Source organism: Kryptolebias marmoratus, linkage group LG6 (assembly GCF_001649575.2).
Source record: "Kryptolebias marmoratus isolate JLee-2015 linkage group LG6, ASM164957v2, whole genome shotgun sequence".
Lineage (NCBI taxonomy): Eukaryota > Metazoa > Chordata > Actinopteri > Cyprinodontiformes > Rivulidae > Kryptolebias > Kryptolebias marmoratus.
This window is the reverse complement of record NC_051435.1, coordinates 601,989-618,769: the sequence shown is the minus strand read 5'-3', so window position 1 is coordinate 618,769 and position 16,781 is coordinate 601,989. Positions and strand designations below refer to the sequence as shown.

Genomic DNA, 16,781 nt, shown 5'->3' with positions numbered 1-16,781 from the left:
CTTGTCACTGTTCTGCAGCTCCAGGCCGTTCCTGATCCACTGGGATCCTTTCACATCCGGATGGGTGAGTTCCAGGGAGAACACGGCCTCCTGGGTCTCAGTCACCGTCTGGTTCCTCAGAGTCTTCTTGATCTTCACCGCTGCAAAGGAACACAGAAGTCATCTGAGTTTTTGTAATCTTTGTCAAGTTTCTGGAATGTGTTTACAAGCTTGAACTCTGATGTTTATTATTTTCTAATTCTGGGTGATATTTAGGGCTGCTGAGGCCTTTTTTAATATTTGCCTGTTATTCTTTTGTTTCCATCCCAGTTTTTTTATTTACTCCTGCAAGCAATTAAAAAACCCAAACAAATTTATGAAAACATGCATCTCAGTCGGGAACAGTGAGGTTTGAACTTGGTGTTTCAAAATAAAGCCCAGAGACACTCTTCAGAATAAGAGTCTGGCCCTGTCAGCTTTGAAGAAAAAGAAAATCCCAAATTATTATTAGACTACAGAAGAAAGCTGATGGATGTTGGAGGTTCAGGCTAAATTCTTCAGATTTTATTTAGAACATTTATAGTTTTTTTACTGATGGTTAACTCCTGTTTCTGGGTTGGACAGCTCAGCATCCAGGGTCTCATCATGTAGTCTGGTACTCACCCTCCACCTTGAGGTTGGCGCTGGTTTTGGAGTTGGCAACCTGGTAGGTGTACTCTCCGACGTCCTGCGGTCTGGTGATGATGATGACGAGGCGCCTGACGGACCCCATCACTTCACTCACAACATTCTCATTTAAGTCCACCAGCTGGCCGTCCTTCAGCCACTTGCCTTCAGCGTCAGCGTTGGCGACTTCGCACTCAAACTCAGCCGTCTGAGACTCTGCCACCGTCACATCCTGCAGGGGTCGTGTGATGGCGCCACCTGGTGGAGGCACAAGAACAGTTTTGACTTCAGTGTTTCCTGTAAAACCGGAACCATTTATCTGCTGGTTGTTCAGAGTATGTGGCATCAGAATCTTTTCGTCTCTGTGAGTTTGAACCTACCAGAAACCGTGAGCATGGCACTGGACGTCTTCTCACCAGCGTGGAACATGTACTGGCCCTCCTCATCCTTCATGGTGTCAATGACCATCAGAGTGTGAGATGTTCCCTTGGACTCCAGCTTGTATCTGACTCCAGCTTTGAGCTGCTGGTTCCTGAAGGTCCAGACTGGGTCGATTCCAGGGTGAGAAACTTCAACGTTAAAAGTAACGTTCTGGGACTCTGAGCACTCTTTGTCCTCCATGTGCTTCACAATATGTACCTCTGTAAAAACGATGCTGTTAGAACATGGGACTGGAACCTGAAACCAGAACCACTAAATTAACGTAATCTGTCTTACCTTCAACAGTCAGGTTGCAGCTGGTTTCAACCTTTCCAACCACCAGTTTGTAATGTCCTTCATCCGAGGCGAAGGTCCTGGTGAAGACCAGGCGCTGCTTGGAACCCTTGGCTACGATCTGGACCCGGTCGCTGGGCGTTAGTGGTTTATCGTTGTGGTACCATTTGACAGAGCTGATGTCCTGAGCAGAGATCTTAGACTCAAGAACAGCCTTTGTGCCTTCAATGGAGGACACGTCCTTCAGTGGCACCACAATGTCAATCGCTAAAAAGAAAGACAGAAGTTAAGGATCCAAAAGGCCAAATTGGTCCAGTGGAGTTGAAACGGGGCCATCTGTGGTTCTAAGACTTACTCTGAACACCGAGTTTGCCTGAGGTGGAGATGTCATGAGATGGAACCACAAAAGAGTAAGAGGCAGCATCTTCTCTGCTGACGTTCTCTACCAGCAGTTTGTGAACCTGTTTGTCGATGACGATGTGGAGCCGGTCTGAAGCAGAGATGGCCTGGCCGTTCTTCAACCAGGTTCCTTCAACATTCTCCTGAGAGAACCTGACTTCCAGCTGAGCTATGTCACCCTCACAAACTGTCAGGTCGGTGAGGGGCTGCATCAGGGTCACAGGGCGTACTGAGGAAAGACAAACATTGTTCTCCTTGAAGCACTTCATTACAAAAAACAACAACTTTTACCAAGTGTCTCCTACTCCACAAACTTACATTTCATCTTTAGGGAGGCACTGCTCCTAAGGTCTCCACATACAAAGGTATACTTCCCTTGGTCTTCTCTCCTGACGTCCTTGACGGACAGAGAATGTCTTCCACGGCGAGAGGACATGACGTATTTACTGCTGGGAGAAAGTTCCTTTTCTCCAAAGAACCAGGTGCCCTCAGCATCTTCACGAGACAACTCAACCTCAAATTCCCCAGCATAACTCTCTGGTACTTCGATGTTCTCCAAGTGTTTGATGAGCTCCAGAGCAGCGCCTGGGTACAAAGCAGGATCAGGAACCTTGAGCTTCCAACCCAACAGAATCAAACCAAATCAAACAAGATGTGAAGTCAGAGTTGTACCTTCTACGTAGAGCCTTGCAGTTGTCCTGATGTTCTCGTCGTCTACAACTGCACAAGTATATTCTGCGTCATCACTCATCTCAATCATCAGCACAGACAGGAAGTGGACCTTTCTGTCTGAGTGCATCCTGTATTTATCTCCTGAGAAGATCTCAACATCATTCTTCAGCCATTTGACCTTAACGAATGGTTCATTGGTTTCACACTCAAAGGTCACCATGGTGTCCTTCTCGTTGGCACCGACATCTGCCAAACTTTGGGTAAAACTAATTGCTGCCTTGGCTGAAATAAGAGACCGAGAAGGAAGAGTGAAATATAAGAACTTAAAGGATGCAACTTGAGGGATTTTGGCTCAAGTGATGTTACCTTGTACTAGAAGGAAGGCGTGGCTCGAGGACTCCCCGGCGATGTTCATGGCCTTCACCATGATGCTGGCAGAATCCTCCACTGAGACGTCTCTGATCACCAGTTCACACACATGATCCTCAGGCCAGTACCAGTAAATACGGTCAGACTTTTCCAGCTGAATACCATTCTTGAACCACTGGCACTCTGGTTCTGGTCTACCAACAACTCTGACTCTGAAACGGACCTCATCAGCTGGGGAGACAGTCTGGCTCGCAATGCGCTCAAAGATCTTGGGTGCTTCCATGCTGGGAGACAGCTGGATCCTCTCTGGTTTAAAAGTAGGGATAGTCACTTTGCCCTGCTCCTCCATTTTCCTCCTTTCTTCCTCTTCCTTCTCTTTCATGCGATGAAGCAGATCCTCTTTAGTCTTCTTCAGTAGATCTTCATAAGAGTCATCCCTCTTATGAGACTTGGACTCCACAGCGGAGATGGACTCGTAGAAACCCTCCTCCGTTCTGCGCTTGAACTTGCTCTTCAGTTCTTCAGTTTCCTCAGAGGTTCTCTCATGAACAATCCTCTGGGTTTTACGCAGTTTAACAACTTCCCTGTCCTGTGGGACCTCACCAGGTCTGTCCATCTTGACAACATCAAATCCAGTCCTGCCAGATTCTTGTGAGGCTTCTGCGGCCCTGGTTTCTGGGGCACGACGCAGGACTGACCTGAAGTCCTCTCTCTGTTGAATTTCCAGTTTTACGGTGTGCTCAGTTGTGCCTAAAGGATTGTCTGCGACCACCCTGACCTCTCCTGAGTCGTAGGACTTAATGTCAACAATTTCCAGGTAATAAATACCGTCATAACGAAGTCTGTACCTCTTGCTTTTGCGGATGAGTTGTCCATTGAGGTACCAGTTAACCTTTGGAGCTGGATAACCAGTCACTCTGCAGCGGAATCGAGCAATGTCACCTTCCAGCACTCTGGCTGGTTCTGGAAGCAGAACAATTTCAGGTTTCGTCTTCTCAGATTCTTCATCCCCACTGACTCCAGCAGGTCCACCCTCATGAGCCATGCGCTCAATCTCATCAATTCGGTGGGCTCCCTTCCTGCCTTCAGGAAGTTGTGATTCCTCAACAAGACCCTTCTCATCCTTGACAACCAGGGTAGCTGAGGTCTGGTCAACTCCGAACTTGTTGGTAGCTCTGCAGGTGATGACTCCACTGTCTCTAGCGTAAGCAACTTCGTAGTCCAGGCTGCAGTAGCCGAACTCGTTGACCATGCGCAGCCTGTTTGCAGCAGCCAGAGGTTTGCCGTCATGCAGCCACTCCACCACCATGGTGGGATCTCCGATTGGAGTCAGTCTGCATTCAAAATGAGCTGGACCAAAATGCTTCATCCTGATGGAAGTCAGCTTCTTCTTGAACAGGGGTTTCTGCTGCTTCTCTTTGTCATAAAGATCACCCTCCTCCCACTGCTCTTGGCCATATCGCAGGTGGAGGGGCTCCAACTCTGGAGCTGCAATCTCTTTAGCTTTGTAGGTTCCTTTGGTGATAATGAGCTTCCTCTCTGCTTGAGGGACCATGTGGTCCACCTCAACATTGACTCTACAGCGGGTGGTGTCTCTGCCAGCCTTGTTGATAGCTGTAGCAGTGTACCAGGCGCTGTCTGGGCCAGCAGCTGAGGGGATCTGGAACTTGGCCTCTCCTTTGGTTCCTTCAATCCTGGAGAAAAAAAGATCCAATACACTGAACAACTGTTTCAGAGTTGGAAATCCCTCCATAGCTACAGCAAAGATACTTACTTAATATGTGGGTGCTTCTGTGGGCTGATGATGTCACTGTTTTTCAGCCAAACAATATCAGGCAGGGGGTTTCCAATGGCTTTGACAGCCAGTTCAACCAGAGTTCCCTGCTTCACGGTGATGTTCCGCAGTTTTTCAACAAACTGAGGTCTGGTCACACTTTCTCGAGCTGAAAATTCCAGAACAAGAGTTGATGATGTCACGGTCTTGATGTAGGTAACCAAGGAAAACTGAATGACAGCGCAGACTGACCTTCAACAGACAGAGTTACAGATACAGATGTTCGTCCAGCTCTGTTCTGAGCGACGACAGTCCACTCTCCAGAGTCTTTCGGCACCGCAGGGACAACGATCAGAGACTGAGTACCATCCTCTTTAATCACTATCTTGTGAGTGAAGTCATTCACCACTTGTTGTCCTGTTGAAGGGAGGATCAAATGGACTTACAAGAGGCTAAGATGACAAAGGCAGATTTATAGAAAGTGTTTGACTTTATTTCTCACCGTTGTGGAACCAGTAAGTGTCAGGCATCGGTCTGCCAACAACCTTCAGGTCGAATCTGGCAGTTTGTCCCTCAGAGCATTTTATGGAGGAAGGCTTCATGACGAACACGGGTTTGTAGAGTCTGTCCAGCTGAGCCTCATCGGTCTCATCGAGGCGGCGGGCGGGAGAGCGTCCAGGTGAACGGCTTGGTGAACGGCCTGGGGAGCGGCTCAGAGAACGAGGAGATGTGGACCTAAAACGAGGCAGCAGCGTTATGGGGTTCTGATGCTCAAAGTCTCAAAGTGTTAAAAACCCAAGATCTGAACAAGATCTACACAAATCTGGACCAGCAGAGTCATAAACAATGAGTGTTCTGTATGTTCCAGCTGAGTAAATATCTACTTCTACAGCAGGTACAGTTCCACCATGGTGACCAGCTAGGTGCTCACCATGGGTACCTGCCTGCTCCTTTAAAGCTTCTGTGGGCTGTCATCACAGAAAAGAAGAAACGAGCACATATGATGTAGAAAATCAGAAGATAACCTTTGAGATTTAAGCTTAATTCTGTCTTATTCTAAAACTTCTCATTTATTCTTTGTCTGAATTTTAAACCTGAGTCCTGGTCTTGGTTTTTCAGGTCTCGGTGTGAAAGCTCCAGTGTTTGAGTCTCTGTAGGACCTACCTGATCCTCTGCACCGATGAATGTGGCGTGTATCTTGGAGGCGTTACAGCTCCTGAAGGCTCCACGTAGAGCTTCCCTGAGCTCACAGCATTTCCCTTCATGTTGGAGGCAAAGGCTGTGTACACGCCTTCATCTTCTGGTTGGATCACAGGCAGACGGAGGCTGGCCCGTCCGTCCTGAAGAACTTCCATCTGGTACCTACCACCAGGCCGGATGCGCTGCCCGTCTTTGTACCAGACAATCTGTTAAGAGTTTCATATGACATAAATTATTCTCTGTAACAGGTCTTTCCAATAGTTTGTTCAGCTCTTTACAACAATGCACGTGGACACATCTAGACAGAAGCTCAGCAACAAATTTAAAACTCAAATACAAAACTTCAGATTTTTTAGAACGATGACCGTTACATAAAGTACTTTTAACTGTACCTGGTTTGGTTCTACATGTAAGACTGAGTGTAAATGTAGGGAATGCCTCGGAACCTTTGGTTTGGTTTTACAGATAAGATTGAATGTAAACATAGAGAACGTCTCAGCACCTTTGGCAGAGGCCTTCCAGACATCCGGCAGTGGAAAGTGACACCCATTCCCTCTACGATCCGGTAGTTTTTGACTGGAGTGTCGAAGACTGGCTGCACCGCCTCTTCCTCAGCAATCGTCACCATCAGCTCTCCATCCTCCATCACCAGCTCTCTGTAGGTGATTCTCATGATACGGAGCTCAATCTCCTGGATGATCCTCTCTTCAAAGGCTGAAATGAGGAACTCCTGAAAAAAAGAAAATAGTGTCAAGCATAAAATGCTAAAGGTGGATTACTGAGGCTGTCAGAGGTAAAGGTCTACAGGAAGAGTACCGTCTCTGAGACGAAGCTCATAGGGGTGGTCACCCTCCTCTGCTCCTGCTCGTACTGACTCAGGACCAGCTGCGGCTCCTGGACCAAAGTCGTCATCACTTCAGTTTTATACGTCACGTCCTGCTGCTTCATATAGGCTTCATATTGATCTGTGAACAGATGTCAAGACAGACTGTGAAGAACCGGTCCAACAGGCGAAGAAGGAGACACAATGATGCCGATACCTTCGTCCAGGAGGACGGCGATGGCGGAGGATTCTCCCAGAGGATTCTTAGCAAAGACAGAGTATTCTCCAGCATCATCAGCAAAGGTCATGGAGATCTCCAGGCGGCATTCTCCGGTTTCTTTCTTATAGGCAACTTTATATCTGATGAAAAGAAGAAAACTTATCTACTTTGACCTGTACCAAACTGGTTCCTGGTTAGATGATCTGTACCTGACAGGTTCCTGGTTTGGTGCTGTGTACCTGACTGGTTCCTGGTTTGGTGCAGTGTACCTGACTGGTTCCTGGTTTGGTGATCTGTACCTGACTGGTTCCTGGTTTGGTGATCTGTACCCGACTGGTTCCTGGTTTGGTGATCTGTACCTGTATCCGGTGGTGAGGGGCACGCCACTCTTCTTCCAGATGATGTGAGGTTTTGGGTTTCCTCCGACCTGACACTCAAATATGACACTTCCTCCCTCCACCAGTTTCTGGGGGGTGGGTTTCTTGATGAAGAAGGGAGCAACAGATTCTCCTGAACTCACCTCCGTCTGCTCCATCTCAACAGCAACACTGACGAGAAACAACAGCTGGATTAGACCCTGCAGCTCTGAGTTTATGACTGCTCTAACACAACTCCAAGGTGAAAACTCACGTGTTTGTTTGTGTAATTCCAGTTTCTGTGACGGCCACCATCTCTTCTCTGCTCTCTATTTCCTCTGACACTAAAACACAATCAGAGTTAAAGTTACGACCCGAGAATCTTTGAGTCTTTGAATGTTTTTAACTTGTTCAATCAGGATAAATTCTGTTCTTTTCTTGCTGAGGATTTCTCAAACCACTGGCTTTTATTATTCAACAGGTTCTACTTTGTTCCATTTTTCCATCATGGCCACCCCTACTAATTCTGTAGATTTGGACAGGATTGCAACTTTTGATTAATTGAATAAAAGCTTCACCATAAAACAGGACTTTTAGTGAAGCAAAAACAAAAAGAAAGAAAATCTGAAAGGGCTCTTGAGTTTCAAAATAAATAGACTCTTCAAAATAAGAGTCTGGCTCTGTAGCTCAGTCCAAAGGAAGTCCTAAATTATTGTTGAGTTTTAGAGAAGAGAATTCTTGGAAGATTTATTTTTAAAATTAAAACCATTTAAAATATTTTGATTTAGAGAAAATAGAATTAATTTGGTTTAATTAATAACAATGTTTGAATATTTTTACTGTTCGTGATTCTGTTTGGGGTCAGGACTTTGGTACCTTTGACGAGCAGGTAACAGGAAGTGCTGATGGTTCCCGCCTCGTTGGTGGCGGTGCACGTGAAGCGACCGCTGTCTTCGGCGAACGCCTCACGGATCATCATCCGGGCGAAGCCGTTCTCGTAGCTGATCTGGAAGTCGATGGAAGTCTCGATCTTGTAGTCCTCTCTGAACCACATGACGACGGGGGCGGGCTGAGCGCTGATCTGACACTCCAGGGTCACAGAGTCGCCCTCCGTCACCGTCACGTTCTTCAGGCCCTGAAAGGAAACGCACACCTTCAGGAACCTGAACACAGAGCATATCCTGGGGTTTTATTATGAAAAGAAGAGAAACAGGAAGTTTACTCACAGCAACAACAGTGGGAGGAACCGCAGCTTCGTGGGTTCTGGCTGGGACGGCAGCCAACTCCTAAAAAACAAGAAATTAAGAGTGAAAAAGAAGAACCCATGAGGCGTTTGCCAGCAGTCTGTGAGGATGGAGGGAGGAAGCCAGTGAGGACAAATAAAACCCTGCAGAGGGACAGAGGAAGAGGAGGAGGAGGAGTCTTCATGAAGGGCTGCGTGTGATTGGTTGGTGCGTTAAAGTGGGAGGGGAACTGAGGTGAAGGTTAACGGGAGGAGACGAAGGAGGAGTGAAGGACCAACCTGAGGCTCCCAGTCCTCAAACTCCTCCTCACTCACTGCATAAGCCCCGCCCTCAAACTGCCTCTGATATCTGATGTCTTTAAACGGCGGTGGGCGGGGCTCCGGCGTCACTCGTGCCTCCACCACCACCGCCGCCCTGCGGGATGGACTGGGAGACTTGACGGGCTTGGTGATCTTCCTGGGAGCAGAGGGGGAGGACAGCTCTTTGTGCAGAACGGCGATGGCCGAACCAGCGATGGACACCTGAACCGGCCAATGAGAGCAGGATTAACCATCGTCAAGAACAAACAGGAAGTCCACGCTCTTCTGAGGATTAGTGAGTGATGAAGATGCACTCTGAGTGAAAAGGAGGCAGGCAGCCAGATCGGAGTCAAACTCGGATCAGAACGAGTCGGACGGTAAGGAGACAGAACCTTAAAACGCTTAAAGAGGCACAGAGAGGCTTTAACACCTTTAACTTTCATTTCCTGGCAGAGAAAATTTAAACATTTCATCAACTTCATTTTATTTAGAATCCTGCATTTCAGGCTGCAAAGAACTCTATAAAAACCAGGTCCAGGCCCAGTTTTTCCTTGTCTGTAATGTTCTCGTTCTGATGACGAGGAGGTTGAGTGATGAAGAGTTTCAGCTCTTATTTCGTTCCTGCAAGTACGTGTTAAGGTGTCCAGAACCTTGATCCAAGCCCAGACCATTTCAGAACTGGACCTTTGGTCTTGTCAGATAATCCCAGAGCATAATGCTACCACCACCATGCCTAACACACAGATGTTCTTGCAGTTACTTCTCTGGTTGAGTGAAGTCTTTTGGTGTCTCATGTGACCATTCGACATTCCTTCAGAAGGTTTTTATCTTTGTTCATGTGGTGGAACCTTTCTTGGATGGCAGCCTCTCAATGCATCCATCCATCAGAACCCAGATCCAAGTTCAGAACCATGACGTTCGGACTTGCTGCTGAGAACGGTTTGAATGCTCCTTTTCCTCTTTGGTCACTTTCTGCCAACAAAGATCTGAAATCCTGACCCGTCTGATCCGGGTTTCCTCTGTGATGGGCCAACCCAGATGGAGCCCGGAAATGTCAGAACCAACTCTGGACCAGAATGAATGCCGGTTCTTGATGCGGTACCGTCTGAGGGACCAGAGATCATGTCAGCCAGGACCTGATGAGCCTAAGTGGTTCAGTAAAAGACAACAGGACTCTGATCCAAAAGACTTCAGTCCTGATTTTGGACCAAATCATGACAATCCCTTGTTGACTTTTAATTATTATTTTAAGCTGACTGAAAGCCTAAATTGGTTCCCTGATGAGTTCTTGGATGTGCTGCAGCCTGAAAGGCAGGAACAGAAGCTGAAGCAACAGGACATCAAACATCCTGACTTTATTCTGTTTGACAGGAAGAAAAAGTTACAGAATCAGAGTCTAAATAAAAACTGTCCATCCTGTCCCAACTTCTTCTGATTCAAGTTTGATAAAAGAAAAACAAAGAAATGTTTAATATTAAATCTGAATCAAGAGGAGGATCAGAGTGATGCTGCAGAATCAGAACCAGGATGATTTAGGTCGGGTCACACGGTGAACCACACCAGTTAAATATGCGTTTGTTAAAGATGGAATGGAGGTTCTGGAACGATGGCGACGGGTCTGCAGTCGATCCTCTTACCTCGTGGCTTGGTTCGTGTTTAGGAACAGAAACTTTAGAGACGGTGAAATGTGGGACTGTGGACGAGGAGACACCAGAGTCTACATGGGAGGAGACCTCAGTCCTCTGAATATGTTGGACCTGTTGGACCTGTTGGACCTGCACATGCCTCTGCTCTTCAGCAGCAGCAGGTTTTGTTGCATTAGCTGGTCTGTCTGCAGGTGCAGCTTCCTGCTCCTTCACCTCCACAGCCTCGGCCTCCTCGGCCTGGTCTCCCTCCTTAAAGACGGGCTTTCGGACCCGAGCGAGGTCGACGGCAGCCACCACGGTGGCGACCGCCTCAGCCTTTTTCTCCCCCTCAGCCTGGAGAAACAACGAGCAGCACACAGATCTCAGGGAGGACGACCACAGAGATGTGAAAAAAAAAACAGGCAAGGAAAACAAAAAAAAACTGAAGACTGAAACATGAGTTTGACTCCATGGTGGGTGGGGGAGAGAACTCGTGAGGAAGAGGTGAAGCTTCATCATGGGACCTCTGACACCAGAATACCTACACTGAGATCTTCACACCTTTCCAGGTTCACTTTGTGTCCTTAGGAACCTGAAAGGTACAAACACTGACGGACAGTGAAGCTCCTCTGACAGAACCTTCCAGGACAGAGGTGCATTATGGGTAGTTAGGGTGTTCTTCATCCTTAAATGACTTTATCCTAACTGTTAGTGACCATCACAGAATCTGACTCACTAGTTGAAGGACAACCATGTAACTAACTGTCAGAGATGGCCATCAGTCCACAAAGAATTATTACTGGATCAGAGGTCAAAGGTCAGAGGCTGTACTGAATAAACCTTTAATACAGTGACTTCCTCCTGATGAAGAGGAGGCTCACCTCTCTGCTGGAGGCCACCTGCTGCTCCCAGTGCTTCTCCATGCGCAGCTGGGTGGCGCTGCTGCTGCTCATGCTGGTCACGCTGGTGTAGCCTTCAGCCACGTAGTCCTCCTGCTTCCAGGGCGGCAGAACCTCTGCAGAGGCAGAAACCTGCAGCAGAACCAAGGTTCCAGATCATCAACACATTCAGAGGAAAACAACCAAACCATGGCCATCCGACCTGCTGGTCCAGAGTCAGGAGGACTAACTACTGGGTTCATTTCTAACCCACCAACAGAAACAATGGTCAGGTAACTAAAACAACTAAATCTGTAAATTCATGGGTTTGAAACTTTACCAAACCCTAAGACTAAGGGACCAACTCCAGAGTGTTTAGAAAACCGTATTTGATGCAGAAACAAATGAGACAGAATTTGGTTCTGGAAGTTCTGAAAGATTCTCCTGAGGAACCAGAAACTCTTCAGGTTTAAACATTAAACTGAAAAATGTGTCAGATCCCATCTTCAGATGTGATGTTTTCATCTCATTTTGTCCTGAATCCATATCCTTAAAACCTGGTACTGATCACTGATTGGATCCAGATCACCTGGACCTGTTCTCACCTGCTTCCTGGTCATCACAGGACTCCTGACGGGTTTGATCTGAAACCTTGACACCTTGCTGGAGGGAGAAACGGACCTGCAGATGAAAGCAGAATTAAACCTGAATACCTCGTTAAGGCTTCTTGTCCTGAGGCTGCAGGTGGGGGCGTACCTGACAGGTGTGGGTGTCGGCCCCTTCACGTGTCTGACAGGGGACGGGGACTGCTGGCGGCCTCCCGTTACCTTGGAAACGAAAGAAGGCGGGGACCGGGAGGTGGGCTTTGGGGGGACCCGGGGAGGAGTTTTATGAGCTACGTGCTGAGTCATCATTCCTCCTTCAATGTGCTGAGTCACCATTCCTCCTTCAATGTGCTGAGTCATCATTCCTCCTTCGGCGTGCTGAGTCATCATTCCTCCTGGGTGCTGAGTCATCATTCCTCCGACGTGCTGAGTCATCATTCCTCCTTCGGAGTGCATCTCCATCATGGTGGCGGCCTGGAAACTGGCCTCCACTTTCTGCAGACCAGAAGCAGAAAACTGAGTGAGATGTTTGGGTCTGAACATCCTTCAGACCCAAACACGGCGTGAAACCACTGATGACACCACTCACCCGCTCCATCCTGGTCTCTGACGTCTCCATCTTGGACGTGGACATGATGGTCTTGGATTTCTTAATTGGAACAGCCTCTTCACCTGCAGCAGAGACACCTGGAGGTTTAGTTATGACCTGAACCCGTCAGCTGCACCAACCTGCAGGTGAACTGGACCTGTGCTCACCTTGAACCAGCAGCTCGGCGGTGGACGTGGCCCGTCCGCTGCTGTTGGTGGCCGTCACAGAATACGTCCCAGAATCCTCTGGAAAGGCCTCAGCGATCAGCAGACTGTACAGGTCTCCGTCCTGCAGGATCCTGAAGTCGGCAGAGCTCTGGATCTCGGCTCCCTCCCTGTAGAACTTCACCACAGGTGTGGGGATGCCTGAGACCCGGGCGCTCAGCTTCACCTGGCTGCCCTGCCTCACCGAGGAGCTCTGCAGTCTTTGGAGGAAGGTGGGGGGCGCCGTCTCCGCTGCAGGGACACAGGACAATAAAGATCAGAACATCTAACAGGTCTGTAGGAGCAGCTCAGAAGGTCCAGCAGGTCCAGAACTTCTGCACTGCAGATCAGATGGAGGTTTTAACCAAAACAGTTTATTTATTGAAATGATATTTTCTGAGCAAACAGAGTGAAACTGAGCTAAAACAACAATTAACCAAAGAATAGCTTAAAGCTAAAACCAGCAAATATAGAAAAGCTAAATGTAGCAGGTAGCTAAAAGCTCAAAGTATCATTAGAGGACAGAAACTGAATCAGACCAGAGAAAACAAACTGAAGAGATCTCAGTGGATTTCTACGGGAAAATATATGTTACATTTTTTAAAGTATAAAAGTTACAAACATAAGTCACGGCACCCGTCTCCTGAATGTTTTGAGATACGAACGGGTGAAACAGCAGAAAGTTTGAAAGTATGAAAGCTGACTCAGCGTTCAGACTTTCAGTTCTTTTACTACATTAAGTTTACATCTCTGAAAAAACAATATTTACTAAGAATCCCCAGAGCAGGAAATACAGGCATTAAAAGGTGCCGACCCCTGACCTCCGAGGGCCTCTGATGACTCAGACCTGAGCTTCTGACTGCTTCCTGTGAAAATGTTCAGATATTAAAGTGGAATTCCTGTTAAGGAAAACTATGCTGCAGCAGCTGCATCTAAATCAGGTTTATCTCTGGATTAAATAACAGGCCACGCCCCCACAGCTGACGGCAGGGTAAATTTAGACTCAGACTGGCTCTGGGTGACTTTTATTAATCAGAGGGGACTTTACAGCAACCTGCAGTCATCTAATGACACGCAACACGAACGTCTTGGAGCCGGGCCGGGAGGGTTTCTGAATGGACCCAGGCGGCGGGGGTGCTGTTGTTCTGTGAAAGTTCTACTGACAGTGATAAAGATCCAGCTGCTGATGAGAGGGATGGGACACACGTGTCCACCTTTACCTGCTAGCTCTTATCAGGTAGAACATATGGGACACCTGGGACAAGTTAGGGACAAGTCACGTTAACCAACAGTACAGCCATGCTCGTGGCATGGACAGAAAAACATCTGCTGTCTCAGTCCCACCTGTCTCCTTCAGTCCCACCCGTCTCCCTCAGTCCTACCTGTCCTCAGCCTGACCAGTCTCCCTCAGTCCTACCTGTCCTCAGCCTGACCAGTCTCCCTCAGTCCTACCTGTCCTCAGCCCCACCCGTCTCCCTCTATCCCACCCGTCTCCCTCAGCCCCACCTGTCCTCAGTCCCACCCATCCTCTGTCTCACCTGTCCTCAGCCTGACCAGTCTCCCTCAGTCCTAACTGTCCTCAGCCTGACCAGTCTCCCCCAGTCCTACCTGTCCTCAGCCCCACCCGTCTCCCTCTATCCCACCCGTCTCCCTCAGCCCCACCTGTCCTCAGTCCCACCCATCCTCCGTCTCACCTGTCCTCAGTCTGACCAGTCTCCCTCAGTCCTACCTGTCCTCAGCCCCACCCGTCCTTCGTCTCACCAGTCTCCCTCAGCCCCACCCATCCTCCGTCTGACCTGTCCTCCGTCTCACCTGTCTCCCTCAGCCCCACCCGTCTCCCTCAGCCCCACCCGTCCTCCGTCTCACCCGTCTCCTTCAGCCCCACCCGTCTCCCTCAGCCCCACTTGTCTCCCTCAGCCCCACCCATCCTCCGTCTGACCTGTCCTCCGTCTCACCCGTCTCCCTCAGCCCCACCCGTCCTCCGTCTCACCCGTCTCCTTCAGCCCCACCCGTCCTCCGTCTCACCTGTCTCCCTCAGCCCCACCCGTCTCCCTCAGCCCCACCCGTCTCCCTCAGCCCCACCCGTCCCCCTCAGCCCCACCCGTCCTCCGTCTCACCTGTAACGAGGAGTTCAGCGGTGCTCGTGGCTTGTCCAGCACCGTTGGTGGCTCTGACAGAAAAGCGTCCGCTGTGCGCGGCGGTCACAGCGGGGATCCTCAGAACAGCGCGGCCGTCGCTGAACGAGATCTGAACGCCGGGCAGAGCGGCAGTGGAAAGAACCTGGCCATCACGGAACCAGCTCACCTCAGGAACTGGAAAACCTGCAGAAGAGAACCAGGCTGTTATCGGAGAACCCGCTGACAGACTCGTCCTCTGACCGTTGGACTTCTTCTTCCTTCCTTACCACTAACTTGAGCCTCGAACGTCGCGGCACTACCCTCTAGTGCCACGACGCTCTGAAGCGGCTGAGTGAACGTCGGCGCTTGTGTGGACATGTTGGTCGGCACCCTGAAGACACACAGATCAACAGGACAAACCAGTCAGACAGGTGAGAACCACAAACACTCCGTCCATCATCCCCTGAACACATCTGTAGAGAACATGGAGACGTCTGAAGGAAGCTAGAACAACTGGAGAACATGAGAAACAAAAACAGTCAGAACTCAGATTGACTCCGGACGTCTGGTCATTGACTGATTGGTTGGTTGGTAAATCCATTCATCGGATGATTGGTTTGTTGGTCGACTGATTGTTTAGTTGAGTGACAGATTCAGGACGAACACTTGAAGTTTAAGTTGGACTTAGATTCTTTGACCCAATCAGCTGCTCTGAACAAACAAACACTCAAATCTGATTGGCCAAACAGAAAAATTACAAAATGACTTTACAAATGATATTAAAACAAATATATATATAAAAAAAGTAATTTTCTAAATAAAAAGGTATTTTTCCAATATAAAATTTAAATATAAACAACTGGAAATAGATGTCTGGGTCATTTGTGTTTATACTACATCTGCATTTATTTTATATTTTTTATGTTTGTCTCTCAGCTTCTTTCCTTATAAATTAAAGCATCGTTTCCCAAATGTTGGGTCGGGTTCCTTCTGTGGGTCAGAAAACCACGAGCAGAGGTCTTGAGATGATCTCCTGTTGAATTGACTTGATTTCTTTACTTCGACCTGTGATCTGCTCTGCAGCTCATATTCTGCACACCAGAAGCTGACTTCCTGAATGAAAGTATTTTCCAGTTTGGTTTGGTTTTCTACTCTTGTAACATCCAGAACATCCAACTGAAGTTCAAAGAAGAAATGTTCAGAATCAAATGTAAACAATAAAATCAACAGGAAATATTCAAAATCGGCTGCAAAACAGAACAAAAACCCAACAAACAGACTCAGAACGACTGCAACAAGAACCAATCAGAGCCAGAATCAGAGTCATGTGACCTCATGGTGGCGCAGCAGCAGAACAACCGACTGTTGGGTTAAACAAACACAGACCCAGTCAGAACCACATGGAACCAAAACGACCAACATGGACCCAGTAAGACATCACAGTACCACATGGACCCGGTCTGACCTGACACGGATCCACATGGACCTAGTCTGACCCATCACAGTACCACGTGGACCCAGTCTGACCCATCACAGTACCACGTGGACCCAGTCTGACCCATCACAGTACCACGTGGACCCAGTCTGACCCAACATGGACCCAGTCTGACCCAACATGGACCCAATAGGACCAAGATGGACGCAATAAGACCAAGATGGACCCAATAAGACCAAGATGGACCCAATAAGATCAAGATGGACCCATTCCTTTTTACACTGACCCAGTCCGACCCACACTGACCCAGTCTGACCCAACATGGACCAGATAAGACCAACATGGACCCAGTCTGACCCAACATGGACCCAGTCTGACCCAACATGGACCCAGTCTGACCCAGATTGACTAAGTCTGAACCAACATGGACCCAGTCTGACCCAACATGGACCCAGTCTGACCCAACATGGACCCAGTCTGACCCAACATGGACCCAGTCTGACCCAACATGGACCCAGTCTGACCCAACATGGACCCAGTCTGACCCAACATGGACCCAGTCTGACCCAACATGGACCCAGTCTGACACAACATGGACCCAGTCTGACCCAGAT

The 16,781-nt window shown here is 48.5% G+C and overlaps 1 protein-coding gene across 1 annotated transcript in view; it reads right to left on the bottom strand.

Moving 5' to 3' along the window:
* Window positions 1–16,781, bottom strand: part of LOC112451394 (titin) — a gene marked incomplete at its 3' end in the record, with an annotated part of 470,585 nt that continues 453,804 nt past the window's right edge. The window contains exons 2-29 of the mRNA XM_037976149.1: window positions 15,020–15,123; window positions 14,733–14,936; window positions 12,580–12,867; window positions 12,413–12,495; window positions 11,975–12,318; window positions 11,824–11,899; window positions 11,222–11,371; window positions 10,353–10,694; window positions 8,695–8,937; window positions 8,399–8,458; window positions 8,049–8,307; window positions 7,447–7,516; window positions 7,176–7,364; window positions 6,814–6,956; window positions 6,590–6,738; window positions 6,276–6,503; window positions 5,738–5,979; window positions 5,076–5,308; window positions 4,826–4,990; window positions 4,574–4,742; window positions 2,797–4,493; window positions 2,431–2,712; window positions 2,077–2,343; window positions 1,715–1,987; window positions 1,363–1,626; window positions 1,026–1,286; window positions 643–903; window positions 1–140 (exon numbers count right to left, since the gene is read on the bottom strand). Of these exons, the coding sequence (XP_037832077.1) occupies window positions 1–140; window positions 643–903; window positions 1,026–1,286; window positions 1,363–1,626; window positions 1,715–1,987; window positions 2,077–2,343; window positions 2,431–2,712; window positions 2,797–4,493; window positions 4,574–4,742; window positions 4,826–4,990; window positions 5,076–5,308; window positions 5,738–5,979; window positions 6,276–6,503; window positions 6,590–6,738; window positions 6,814–6,956; window positions 7,176–7,364; window positions 7,447–7,516; window positions 8,049–8,307; window positions 8,399–8,458; window positions 8,695–8,937; window positions 10,353–10,694; window positions 11,222–11,371; window positions 11,824–11,899; window positions 11,975–12,318; window positions 12,413–12,495; window positions 12,580–12,867; window positions 14,733–14,936; window positions 15,020–15,110 (7,173 nt within the window). The remainder of the gene's footprint in view (window positions 141–642; window positions 904–1,025; window positions 1,287–1,362; window positions 1,627–1,714; window positions 1,988–2,076; window positions 2,344–2,430; window positions 2,713–2,796; window positions 4,494–4,573; window positions 4,743–4,825; window positions 4,991–5,075; window positions 5,309–5,737; window positions 5,980–6,275; window positions 6,504–6,589; window positions 6,739–6,813; window positions 6,957–7,175; window positions 7,365–7,446; window positions 7,517–8,048; window positions 8,308–8,398; window positions 8,459–8,694; window positions 8,938–10,352; window positions 10,695–11,221; window positions 11,372–11,823; window positions 11,900–11,974; window positions 12,319–12,412; window positions 12,496–12,579; window positions 12,868–14,732; window positions 14,937–15,019; window positions 15,124–16,781) is intronic.